Source organism: Sceloporus undulatus, chromosome 3 (assembly GCF_019175285.1).
Source record: "Sceloporus undulatus isolate JIND9_A2432 ecotype Alabama chromosome 3, SceUnd_v1.1, whole genome shotgun sequence".
Lineage (NCBI taxonomy): Eukaryota > Metazoa > Chordata > Lepidosauria > Squamata > Phrynosomatidae > Sceloporus > Sceloporus undulatus.
Genome location: NC_056524.1, coordinates 159,474,361 through 159,487,369, shown reverse-complemented (window position 1 = coordinate 159,487,369; position 13,009 = coordinate 159,474,361). Strand labels below are relative to the sequence as shown.

At 39.4% G+C, this 13,009-nt stretch overlaps 1 protein-coding gene across 1 annotated transcript; it reads right to left on the bottom strand.

Annotated features, from left to right (window-relative positions):
• Positions 1-302: 302 nt before the first annotated feature.
• LOC121926506 (protein GPR15L-like) lies at positions 303-6,827 on the bottom strand. Its single transcript, XM_042459530.1, has 3 exons — positions 6,614-6,827; positions 3,064-3,123; positions 303-562 (listed from the first exon to the last, which is right to left on the bottom strand). Exons 1-3 carry the CDS (start codon positions 6,687-6,689, stop codon positions 465-467), a joined length of 234 nt encoding a protein of 77 aa, XP_042315464.1. The 5' UTR covers positions 6,690-6,827; the 3' UTR covers positions 303-464.
• Positions 6,828-13,009: the final 6,182 nt, after the last annotated feature.

The following is a 13,009-nucleotide window of genomic DNA, read 5'->3' as shown; positions in this document are numbered from 1 at the left end:
TAAGAAAGCCCCTTGAACTACTTACAGCAGGGCAGTCCATATTTATGAAAGTGAGGCTGAAGTTTCTGGGACTTAACAGGTCTCAAGTCATTGCTGTATTATTGCTCAGATGGCTATGTCATTCAATATGTTGTTATTGAATATTCATCTTTTCAAGGCCTCTTTCTACCTCCACTATTCTCTCTCCAGCTGCTACATTGTGCAGTGCACTGATGAGCCATGCACTGTATTGGGGGGAAATATATCAGTCATAGATAAATAATGTTTGGAGAAATCAAATGCCACCACGAAACAGTTCAGACTGAATTTTGGACCCTTTTTAATAAACCAAATGCCTTAACAGATCTGAGACTTCCTGTGGATGAATGGATATTACTGAATGAAGATTTTCTGGAAAGGAAAAGATTCCAAATCAGAAGTAGTTCAAGTGCAAAAAGGCAATCCAAGTATCTAAATAATTTTCTTCAGCTTTGAGGCAAAGGCCCAGGAAGTAATATATTCTGTGGAAATTGATTTCTGCCACAGGGCCTACAGCAGTGCTTCTTGGAATGTCTTCCAATCCCTGTAACCCAGAAGAAAGAAAGAGACAACATTTAACTGAAAGAATTGACCAGATCTGTACCAAATGGTACTTACAAGGATGCTTTTAGAATCTATTGATTACAGTTCTCAGGCTGCTGCTGTTACTGTCCCCACCTGTCTATTGTATTCTGCTTTTCTCATCAAGATGTGCTTGTTGATGTGCATCTCTATTTCACTAAAATATTATCTCCTTAGTCTCTTTTCTCTTCTACATCATGCTATCTAGCATGCCCATTGAAGTCACTTAAAGCAAAATGTTTCTGATTGAGCCAAATGTACAAGGGAGTTGGGTGAAAGTAACCATCTTAGCGAAAACAAATGGAAGCTCTCAGGCTGCTGCTATTAATGTTTCTATTGTAGGTTCCACCTACAGGATCCACAGAAATATCAAAACATGTTGTCTAGTTCCATTGAGAAGATATCCTGTCACTGGCCAACACTGGAAGTCCTCTTAAGAATCCGTGGGAACTAATGAAGTGTTATCCCAGGATCCAGCTCTCAGTCACCTCTCTTTGGCCCTTGACATTAAATTAATATCAAAAAGGGATGTTTTCTGCAGCTAGCCAAAAAAGGATTCTCCAGTGCAGGAAAACAGCCATACCACAGTATGCAATCCAGATGGTTTAGCATGGGAGATGCCAAGGGCACTTAGCCAAGATGAAATCGTTTAGGATTGAAATCAGCGTACTCCCTTCACTAAGAAGTGTGATGGGGAGAGCTGAGCCTGGAAATTGGTTGCATGCTACAGAGTGTCCTTCTAGAAATGAAACTGCTTTTGTTTGATGACATTCAAGCTGATTGTCCAGTCATTCCTGCATATCTCATTTTATTCATATCCCTTGGGAAAGTAATTTAATCCTTGGAAAAGCCATTTAATTCTTGAATGGTGTCCCAACACTCATTTCTTGCTATAAATACATGTGCCTGAACAATAGCAGTTTGGTTCAGTTTTGTAATCAGGAAGAAACTCTGTCAGATTCAAGAACCCTCAATACTACTGCAGTCACATTCAACTCCCAGCTTTCTCCCAGATTGAAGCCTGGCTTCTGGAACTGGTAAGCATTGCTCATTGCAATCCTTTAATTTTCTATCCAATACTACCTTTTTATATATCTTACATCTGTTTCTGGAGTTCTCTGGGTTCGGAACTGGTATACAAAGGCTTAAGATCTTGGCTTTTTGTCATCAAAGCCCTCTCGCTGTTTCCTATTGAGCTAAATCAATTTCCCCATTGAAATACAATTTGTGGATGCCCTCTTGCAAATTAGTTAACAGAAGAAATTTTCAATGTAAGAGGCACAGCTGAAAAGATTGGAAGCTTCAGTAAATAGTGCCCTGAACGGTGTAGTACAATGGCTGATGTTGAATTTACACATAGAAAATTTAGGTTCAGATTCCTGCTCAACAATGAATCTCACTGGGTAGCCAAACAATCAAACAATCGATGTGGATATTTTTGTTGATCCCAGGTACAATTGTGTAGAAACAACAATAACAGCCAGCACTGCCTAAGAACAGAAATTGCAGAATTGGAGTATGAGGATATGTAGGCCTTTGAAGCAGGAAATCTATAACTAGAGCATGGGACTCAAATCTGCTTAAAATGTGAAAGAACAATACAATTAAAACATATAAAAGTGAGCATTAAAAGAGAATTAAACTATTACAATATTAAAATGCAACACTCATTAAAATAATAAAATGCATTTTAAAAACATTAATTAGCAGCTCTAACAGATGGTTATCCAACTCCTACTTATAATGGTAGTAAAGGAGAGTCTACCATTCCTCTATATCATGAACAACCTTGGTGAGCCAGGAACCAAATAATCACCTCCTCCCAGAGAAAGCAACTTCCAAAACAATAACAGCAAAACCTGTTTTTGATAGGAACAATACACATGAAGACATGCACCTTATTTTAAAGGTGAATTGTTACCTCTGGGACTGTGATTTTCCTTGTTTAAAAGTTAGAAATTGACTTGGTGTTGCTCAACTTCCTACATACATCCATTGTTAGATTAGACCTATTAAGTTGCTGTAAAGTATGTCTGTGGTTTTTTTTATATATATAAGTAAACACATAACCTTTCTGAATATTTCTTGTCAAAAGGGACTCAAAGACTTTGCCAAGCTTATTGCAAAGATTTACAGCTATTTCCACAGACATGGGAAACAACAGAACACAGAGAACTTACTTTGCTGGATAACAACTTCCAGAAACCCAAAACCAGCATGGCCAGTCGGAATGGTTTTGACAATTGATACCATAAATATGAAGATTGAATTTGGTACATTTCTCCAGTCTGAAGTGCCAATCACCTACAGAACATACCTTCAAAAAGTCTCTTTAATTTTAGTTTTAATTTATATCTATAGGCATGTGGTATAATTTGTTTTTAGAAATGAGCTAAATGTCAGTGATCTGCAGATACCATAATTCATTTAGGATCATTCATTCAGGATAGAAGATGAACATACTTTTGTGTGCTTTGTCTGACCTCTTCATTTTGCAGCAACATCTTCTTCTAGCTTTAGCACCTAAAGAATGATAAACAAAAAAGTTGGCAATCAATACAGAAAGATATGAGTTTCCAAAGGATCATTGAGAAACAAGAGGGAGGTATTAGCATGCTACCAGGAGGAGGACAGGAGGAGATCTGATGTTTGACAAAATAGTTAACATGCTCATTCCTCTTTCAATGCAGTCCAATCCTAGACAAAGTAGGGCTGACCTTGTTCAATAGGCAAAGAATGTAGAATATCAATCAGGATAAGATGGCAGGAGAAATGAAATGGAGTGTATCTAAACTGGGGATGGAATGGCTGTGTGGAAACATGAATGGAAGCAGTTTTGAGAAATGACGAGTTACAATTGATGTAGTTATCTGTAATTGCATCTGTAATGAGTTTCCTTCGTAATTAATGCTTATTAAAGCTATAGCTTTAAAAAGAATGTTCCATATTCTACACTGTGTGTGGTGTAGTGGACCAACTCTGGAGACCAGCATTTGACTCCCAGATCAGACATGAAACCCACTGGGGTTTCAGGCAATGACAAACCTCCTCTGGACAAATCTTGTCAAGAAAACCTCATGATACTCCCCCCCCCAACCCTTAGGGTCCTCATAAATCTGATATGACTTGAAAGTGCACAACAACAACTACACCTTGTTATGCATACATAACTAAGTAACATCTGCAGGTCTGACCCCTTCCAAATCTACTTTATCAGGCACAAGCCACATAATTTGAAGGAGGTCTGTTTTGCTGGATGTCACTGGATGACAGTTTCCACCCTCTCCTACCAGCCAGTGAATTTGCGACAATCAGACGCAGGACTCCTGCTGAAATTCCCCATCACAGTCTGACTTGCTGGCAGGATGGGGTGGAAACATCATCTACTCACACCAGTGGCATCCCTAGGGATGGTGTCACCCGGTGCAGTAACTCCTGGTGTTATCCCCCTTCCCCAACCTCCTCCTCCTATTTCACACCATACAGAATCCTTTGTCATGCTTTTGGGCACTAATGTTACACATAAATTGTAATTCCCATACACCGCTGAATTTGTCATGCTAACAGTTGTGACATAAACACCTAATGAAATTAAAATTGCACCTTCAAATTACAATATCATATGCACACCCTAAGAGTATTTACCTATACATAGTAAAGATTGAGTTAAAATGTGATGTTTTAAAGAAAAAATTAAATAATATTTTAAAAATATATATTTCAATATTTTTAATTTAAAATTTTGAAATTTAAAATTTTAATTTTAAACAACGATGGAGCCTTTCCTTTCTCCTCCCACTGAGCTTCACCTCAATCCCACCATCTCTTAAAGCATTTTCAAGTGAAGCAAGTGAATGCCACAGTCCCTTTCTGCCAAAAGATAGGTGTTAAGAGGAGCAGTGGTGTCACACACAATCTTAGGATGTCACCTGATGTGGTCCGCACCCACACACACACCCCTAGTAACACCACTGACTCACATTGTGATCGCTAACAGAACAGACCTCCTTCACTTGATGAGGCTGGTGCCTGGCAAAGTAAGTTTAAAAGGGCATTTATAATTGTGGCAATAATGCCATGATCATGACTCCATAGAGACAGTGAACACAAAGCATTCGTAACTGCACTATAGTCTGGCAAACGATGCATTGAGTGCCAAATTACTTCATTGGTGGAATGAGAAATGTTCTTTACTTATGTTTCAGAGTTACTTTTTTTTTTAAGTGCTAAAGAAGAGCTACTACAAAAAAGAGGTCTGCTAGAGTTTGATATATGGCCTGGAAAAACACACAGACTGTGTATTTGCTTTCATTTTCTAATGTTTATCTCAGGTTTCTTGTCAGATCTGAAATGTCCACAGTTAGTTTAGTTTAGTTTGTTTTTAAAGATGGGTGAGGCACACAGTTTTTAACCCATTTGTTGATGAAATCCTATATATTTGTATCGGGCAGCAGGATTAGTAAGGCAGAGAATACGGACGCAAACTTTCCTTTATTTCATTCTCACATGGAAGAACAAATAATTTAAAAACTTTTATGAGTTTTGGACTTTTTATAATTTTGCACAATTTTATATGTTTTGTCCAGAATACACAATTTTCTATGAGCAAATGTTGTTTTAATGCAAAAACAGGGATGATCATGATGATGAGGAGGAGGATGATGATTTTGCCAAATAAAGTGCAAAATAACTCATTATGAAGGACCATTCTCCCAATGGAGTGTCTCAATTTGTTGAGACATCATTTCTCATTGAGAACAAAAAGATTTGTTACAATTTTTTTTACATCCCTGTCAGAAAGGCAGGCCCCTTGTTTCAGATCACAGATATTCTTATCAGCGCACGCATATCATCAAGCCGGGCACAATAGTATCCATAACTAAAGCTCATGGTTAAAATATCATGATTTCCCCACTCCCTCCCTCCTTTCACTGTTTTCTCACAAGATCATATCTGGCTCACAATATATCAGACGAACAGTAAGTGTGACCATTGAATATTATAGTGAAGCCTTGCCTTATGCGGGGGATCTGTTCTGGAACAAACACACACACGTGTAAGATAAAGCCCGCATAAGCTTGAGCCCCATTCAATATAATGTGGCTCATGCCTGCAGCATGCCCGTGTGATGCATGTGTGCCATTCATTTAATGGTGATACCTCTTCCACATATGGAGCAGGCACACTGTATAATGAACAGTTGAGAGCTATCATGGCATAATAGTTTGGAGTACAGTGGTGCCTCGGGTTACGAAAATAATTCGTTCCGCGGCCGCTTTCGTAACCCGAAAAGCCTTCATAAGCCGAATTGCCATAGGCGCTAATGGGGAAAAGCCGCGTTTCGTGCGAAAAAGCCGAAAAAAGCACCAAAAATTTTATTCGTAACCCAAAAAAACATTCGTAACCCGGAACAATGATTTCCAATGGGATTTGTTCGTATCCCGAAAATTTCGTAACCTGGGTATTTTGTATCCCGAGGTACCACTGTATGACTTTGGAGACAAGGGTTTGAATCTCACCTTGGCCATGGAAACCCACTAGTGACCTTAGGCAAGTCACACTATCTCAGCCTCAGGGGATGGCAATGGCAACCCCCCCCCCCCCGAAGAAACTTGCCAAGAAAGCCCCATGATATAGGGTCACCATAAGTTGGAAATGACTTCAAGGCACACAACAACACAGTAAAAGCAGCCATACATTATATATATTTTAAATCTTTTTATGGTAACTACAAAAACTTTTTTCTAAATCTAGGAATGCTCAAAGTGCAGGTCCTGCAACCTTGCTTTGTACCTCTCCTCTCCCACCTCTACTGAAGTATGAAATGTCATCTCTGGGTATTTAATATTCTTTTCTAGGGTGATAGCCCACATGTGCATGTCCTCGGTGCAGTTGGCTGTCCATTGCTGTAAACAGAATGCTGGGTTAGACAAACCTTTGACCCAGTCCAACAATACTGTTTTTACAAAATGCTAAGCCTTGCCAAGAATGCCTTGTCGACCCAATGGCTTACCTGCACTTTCAGCTGAAAACGTCCCAAGGCAGAGAATCAGGATGAACAGCAAACTGAGCAATTTCAAGATATTCATGTTTCCACTTGGTTATTGACTATCTCTGAAAGCAGCTTTGCAGCAGCTGCTATTCACCTGGTAACATAAAGCTTATTTATTTATACAGGATATCAAATATGAGTGATGACTGCAGATGGGAGTAGGTTCAGCCTTTGCACTGCTTTGCAGATAAGCAGAGTGGCAACAGCCACTCCCTCATTCAACATTGTACACATGCCAAATATGTTGGCATAAAATGAAAGCCGCCACATTACAGTGGGAAGTAGTTTAGTGATTTAAAGCTGGGATTTTAAACTAGTATGTTGTTTGATCTTATCAGACTCAGCTCCCAGAAGGAAGAGGAAAGAAGGACGGTCTGTGTCAAAAACAGATCTTACAGGTATTTCAGCCTGGAGGCTACTATATGCTTCAGAGAGCAAGTCCAAGTGGTCTTCTGGCACAAAAGAATAGCCTCTTTTGTAGTTGTCTCCTTTGGGGCAAAGGCTATCCATGTGTGCAGGCTAATTGCCAGAAGAAATCTGCTGGGCATCACTTGTTCCATATTTCTGAATGTAGTTCCTAGTATTCAAATATGAAATTCCTTTTAAAGTTAATAATGATAATGATAGTGTATTCTACATTCTAACAGAGTATTGTGAATGATGTCAGATAGAGCTACTCAGAGTGCCCATAGACAGGTGTTGGCATATATTCCACTGGATGCTGATCACTGATGAGTGTCCAAGAAAGGAAGAAACAATAATTTTACTGATTTTCTTACTGTCTGGCAAAGTGTTCTGAAGTACTTCCAGCAGCCATCCTTGGCAAAGGTCACTAGCTCAAGCTTCTGTATATACATTGAAGACTGGTGTTTGGCATAGGCAGCTATGTTTATTACAGGAATGCCATCTAGAGTTAGGAAGAGATATTTGAGGTGATTATGTGAGCTATATGCTTGAGAAAAAGAAAAGATGAGACTGAAAGTGGAAGGAAGTGAGAGGGAGGGCTTCCACTTATCCTCACCTTTGCCAGCAGTGTGTGCCAACCACTGTGGCCACCAACTTCAGGGATCAGCTACATGCTTTTGTGGTTCTTGTGTGAGACTTTATTCATCCTATCTCCCCACCAGACATCACCATCCTGTATTAATTGTTGCCACTACGGAAACTGTGTCTGGACTCAAGCTTTCCAATATATAGTGTTTTCAGAGACTCAAGTATATAATGTATGGTAAGTGTATAATACAAAAATAATGATATATTAAACAGAAATTAAACATAACACCACAGATTACTGATTTAATACACACACACATACACTGACTGATTCTAGCTTTAACACACATCTCTTATTCTGTCTCTCACTTCCATCCTAAATCTAACCCCGGCTCTAACTCTTCTCTATATCTGACCTTGACTAGCTGACCTAACCACTCAGATACTTAAAACCCCACTAATTAATTCTTAATCATGACTGACTCCCTCTCAACCTTAACTGTCATGTCTCTCCCTCCTGGAAGATCTTTACTTTACTACATATCTCATATACACAACCATATTATCTTAATTTATCTTTATTTACTTTATCTCACATACTCAACCGTATTATCTTAATTTAGGCTGCATCTGCACTGTAGAAATAATGCAGCTTGACAACACTTTAACTGACATGGCTCAGTGATATTGAATCATGGCAATTGTAGTTTCTTATGGCACCAAAGCTCTCTGACAGAGAAGGTTAAGTATCTCACAAAACTACTAATCCCAGCATTTCATAGTATTACGCTATGGCAGTTAATGCAGAGTCAAACTGCTTTATTTCTCCAGTTCAGATGCAGCCTAAGAGAGCTCATGTGGTGTAGTTGTTTGAGCCTTGGACTATGACTCTGGAGACCAGGGTTCAAAGCCTCACTTGGCCATGGAAACCCACTGGGTGACCTTAGGCAAGTTATTTTCTGGATATATCATTATAATTTATCCAGCTGTGCAAGACCTGAAATATATGAAGTAGGGCATTGAGGTTTTATAGCAATGCTAAACATTAAAATATCAGTCTAGTACTAAGAGAGGACCTTAACAGACGAACAGCAGAGACTAAGAATATACACTTCTCATACAAAGTTTACAATAGCCTAAGCTCCCAAATCTCTTAAAAGCAACTTGTGAAAATGTGTAGACAAAAACCCTATCAGAACCAGTCTAATCAGATCAACATCCACCTGTGTGTCACAAATGGAAAGCAAGAACTAATCATGCATAATTCAGACAAATGAGCCTGAGCTCAGGATAACTAGTGAATCTATGAAAAGGAAAACATTCAGGAAAGCAAGCAATTAACTAGAATACATTCTCATCTACCCTCTGCTCTCCCCTATACAATTAGCACTACTCTTATGCAGTGAGGGAGGTGGAGGAAGGGCTATGCATGTGCGAGGGGAAGAGAGATACATTAAGCAGAGTCTGGAAACTCTGCTTAATGTATCTCTCCTCTCGCAAATGCATAGCCCTTCCTCCACCTCCCTCACTGCATTCTCTCCCTATCCTTTTCTTATACAGTGCCAAATAACTCATTCCTTCTTACATATTCACACACTCCATTCTGTTCATTCTCTGCTTCAGTTCCCCTCTCACAGGCAGACACACCATCCCACTTTCCTTTCACACACTTTAACATTCCATCCTAGAGTCATAATCCATCCACCCAAAGAAGCAACTCCTAAATCTGAGGCTGCATCCTCACTGGAGAGATAATCCAGTTTGATACCACTTTAATTGCCATGGCTCAACGCTATGAAATTATAAGAATTCTAGTTTTGTGATATATTTCTCTTTCTCTTTTAGAGAGCGCTGGTGCCAAACAAATTATATTTCCCAGAAACAATTCATATGGCATTGAACCATCCTTCCTAAAGCAGTGTGAGAGTAGTTGGCTGTCCCAGTGTAGATGCAACCTGAGACTCGGGGCCAAAGCAGATCTGGCAAGGAACCCTATCTAACCAAAAGGGGGGGAAAGGGGGGGTGTAGCTGAAAGAGATACACACATTTCACTTATGGTGCCCCACCTTTAGAATGCCCATTTTATTATTATTCCTTGATGCTGGTACAGTAGTCCACCCCTTATGTGTGAGGGAATATGTTCCAATACCCTCAGTGGATGACTGAAGCCTATGCAAGTAATGTTTTTGAACTGTGATTAACTGAGGAGAGCAAAACTATGGAGACGTGGGGAGGGAATATTGTATTTCATGCTGTCTACCTATACAGTGCCCAGAGTAAATTGGCTTATTGGCAGTCTAAACACAAAGATGTACTATCAAATAATAAGCTCTACTTTGTGGTGTGCACATGACACATGAACCCTCGGGATTTAATGCCAGTAAGCCTGAGTGCTGAAACCCACTCTCATGATGGAATGTGCTTGCCGGATGTGTGAATTATCCATTCTAAATAAATAGATTCCAACACAGCATTATAAAAGTTACAGTTTATGATTAACATTCACATACCTGCAGAAAGGAGACTTTTCAAACAGTTCTGCGGGTGAGGTGATACCGCTGTTAAACTAAAGGAATGCAATCATGCCAGGGTAGTACCAAAGTCCATGAACCATTCACAATACTTTCTTTTATGGCTGTAGGTTGGAACAAGGTGCAACCATAGAATCATAAGAGTTGGAAGAGACCACAAAGGCACTCCAGTTCAACCCACATGCCATCCAGCTAGCCTAGGCTCCTGTGCTCCAGAACTTAGATCAGTCTTTCCAGGCCAACTCAGTCAGGGCCATTGCTTGTTTGTCTATTGACAACTGTTACAAAACATAAAGAAATTCAGGGTCCTCCTACCATCAGGGCCTCTTGATGTTGTGGAGTGCAAGACCTCTACCCCAATGCCCCTTACCATTGGCCATGATGGGTAGAGTTGTTGTTGCTGTTGTTGTTATGTTTCCAAGGCTCATCATGGGGTTTTTGTGGCAAGATTTGTTCAGAGGTTTGCATTGCCTTCCCGTGAGGCTGAGAGCATGTGACTTGTTCAAGGTCACCCAATGGGTTTCAGGCTGAGTTGGGAATCAAACTCTGGTTTCCAGAGTCATAGTCCAACACTCAAGCCACTATGCCATGCTGGCTCTCTCTAGGTATTTGCATACCCTTGAACTGTCCTGATTTGGCAGGGTCAGTCCTGATTAATCCTGTCAGAGTTTCTCCCTTTCACACTTCCTCCTTTGTCAACTTACTTCAGTTGCTGCAAACAGATAAGTGCAAAAGCAGTTTGCATCAATTAAATGAGCAAGAAGGAAGAAAGAAGGGAGTGGAAACTGGCCCTTCCCAGTAAGCTCAGGCAAAAGGTAACTGCTGCAGTATCTTCTTGCTTTTGTGTTTTTCCTTCCTAATAACATGTGCCATCTTGAATACCTTCTGATGTTGCTTGGCTATGTGTCCCAGTTTTCCTCTGTGAAATGAAGGAGGGCATGGAGTTGCAGGCCAAAAACGTCCGATACAAATACATGGTGAAAACAAGCAAATAAAAAAAAGTATTACACTTCTCCCTCCACATTCACTGGGCTTAGGATAGGAACCATGTGAAAATGAAAAAATGCCAATAAATAAATAGTACTTTTTTTTAACCTGAGAGAACATCTCTCCAGGCATTTCTTGGAACTCTGCAGCCAACATCTGCCAGAATCATGTTGCAGGACCTACAAATGCATATAGGAGTGCTTTGTCTAGGAATCTTTAGGTCCTCCAGTGCCATCTGATTATCAACTTCCCACAGAATTTCTCGAGAGGGCAGAGAGATTCCTAGGGTTGGAGAATATTAGCCAAATCCGCAAATAATCAAATATACAAAAGTCAAAAGCTGCAAATGTGGAGGGCTGAGTGTATAATACAAATGGAAAAGCTGCTTCGCCTCATGTCTAAGGTTGCTTCCATACTGCACATCTAGTGTGGAATTGCCACGTCTTGTTCTCTGTGTGTTTCACTAGAAGATACATACAACGTTGCCATCTATTATCAATTTTCTTAAACATTCCATCTTTTGTGGGGCTTATTCAATCTTTTTTTCTGGCCACAGAAAGTTTAACTTTTTGGAAGTAGAAGGCAGAAGTATCATATGAAGTCCCATAGGCATACGTGTATACTTTATTCTAATTTAAGAAGCACGTTTTTTAATGAGGGTAGTGATGTACTGGATAGGTGAAATATATCACAGCTAGGCATGCATTCATTATAAAATCTGTTATCAATGCTATTTCTTCTTTCCTTTCTTAATTCGTTGTGTGAGGACGAACAAATACTTTATCAGCAGGCAATGGCAGAATACAGTATACACCCACTTAACTGCCATGGCTCCACTTCATGAAATCCTGGAATTAGTAGTGTGAGGGACATGCAGAAATCTCAGCCAGTGGACTCTAGTCTCTCATCAAACTGTAAACCCCGGAATCCAGAGGATGGAACCATGGGAGTTAAAATGGAATGCCAAGTCGTGTAGCTTGAATGGACCCGAGGTCTAATTTTTTGCTTCTAAACGCACTTATTCAATCTACGATTCTCCATTTTTCTGAAGGCAAAGGTGTACATTGTTAGTAAACCCACTAAAGAATGGGATTTATAAAATATTGACTTGTCATTCAGCAAATGATCTAATGAGTCTACCCTAATTGGGAGTAATGATTCAATTTAGGCTATCTGAAAAAGGCCACAAATTTTTAGGGGTTTGGGATCAATATAATTAATGTTTAATTTCTAGGCTGATTTTTTTTTTTACTGAAGACACAAACATGACACACTAAAACTTGAAGATTTGACCATTACCCCTTCATAAGGTTAATTAGAAGAGTGAAAAATGTTCAGATAGCTTCTCTCTTTCTTTGAAGGTTTTTAAACAGAGGCTAGATAGCCATCTGTCAGGGGTGGTTTAACTGTAAATTCCTGCATGGCTGGGCATTGAACTTGATGGTTCTTGAGGTCTCTTCCAATTCTATGATTCTATTATATATCCAAGTATTATTTTATCTAAACACTTAGCATCTCAGAGAAAACAAGACCAACAGACTTTTGAGCTGAGACTTTATTGTTTAATGAACTGATACATGTATAGACTTAATAGATGTAAGGAAGAAAGTTATTGAATTGCTGTAGTTAAATAGATAAATGCCATAGCATTTAGGAAGTTTTAGCAATTTCCAAAATAACCTTTATTCCACCTGACAAATTCACATACATCTGTTTTCTCAGCTTTTATAAATGTTGCAGTTGTAAAAATGTGATTCTTAAAGACAGATCCTGATTGAACATCTTTGGAAATCACTGCTCTGTTGTCTGGGGAATAGTGGTGCTTACTTCCCAGGATAAAATCAAA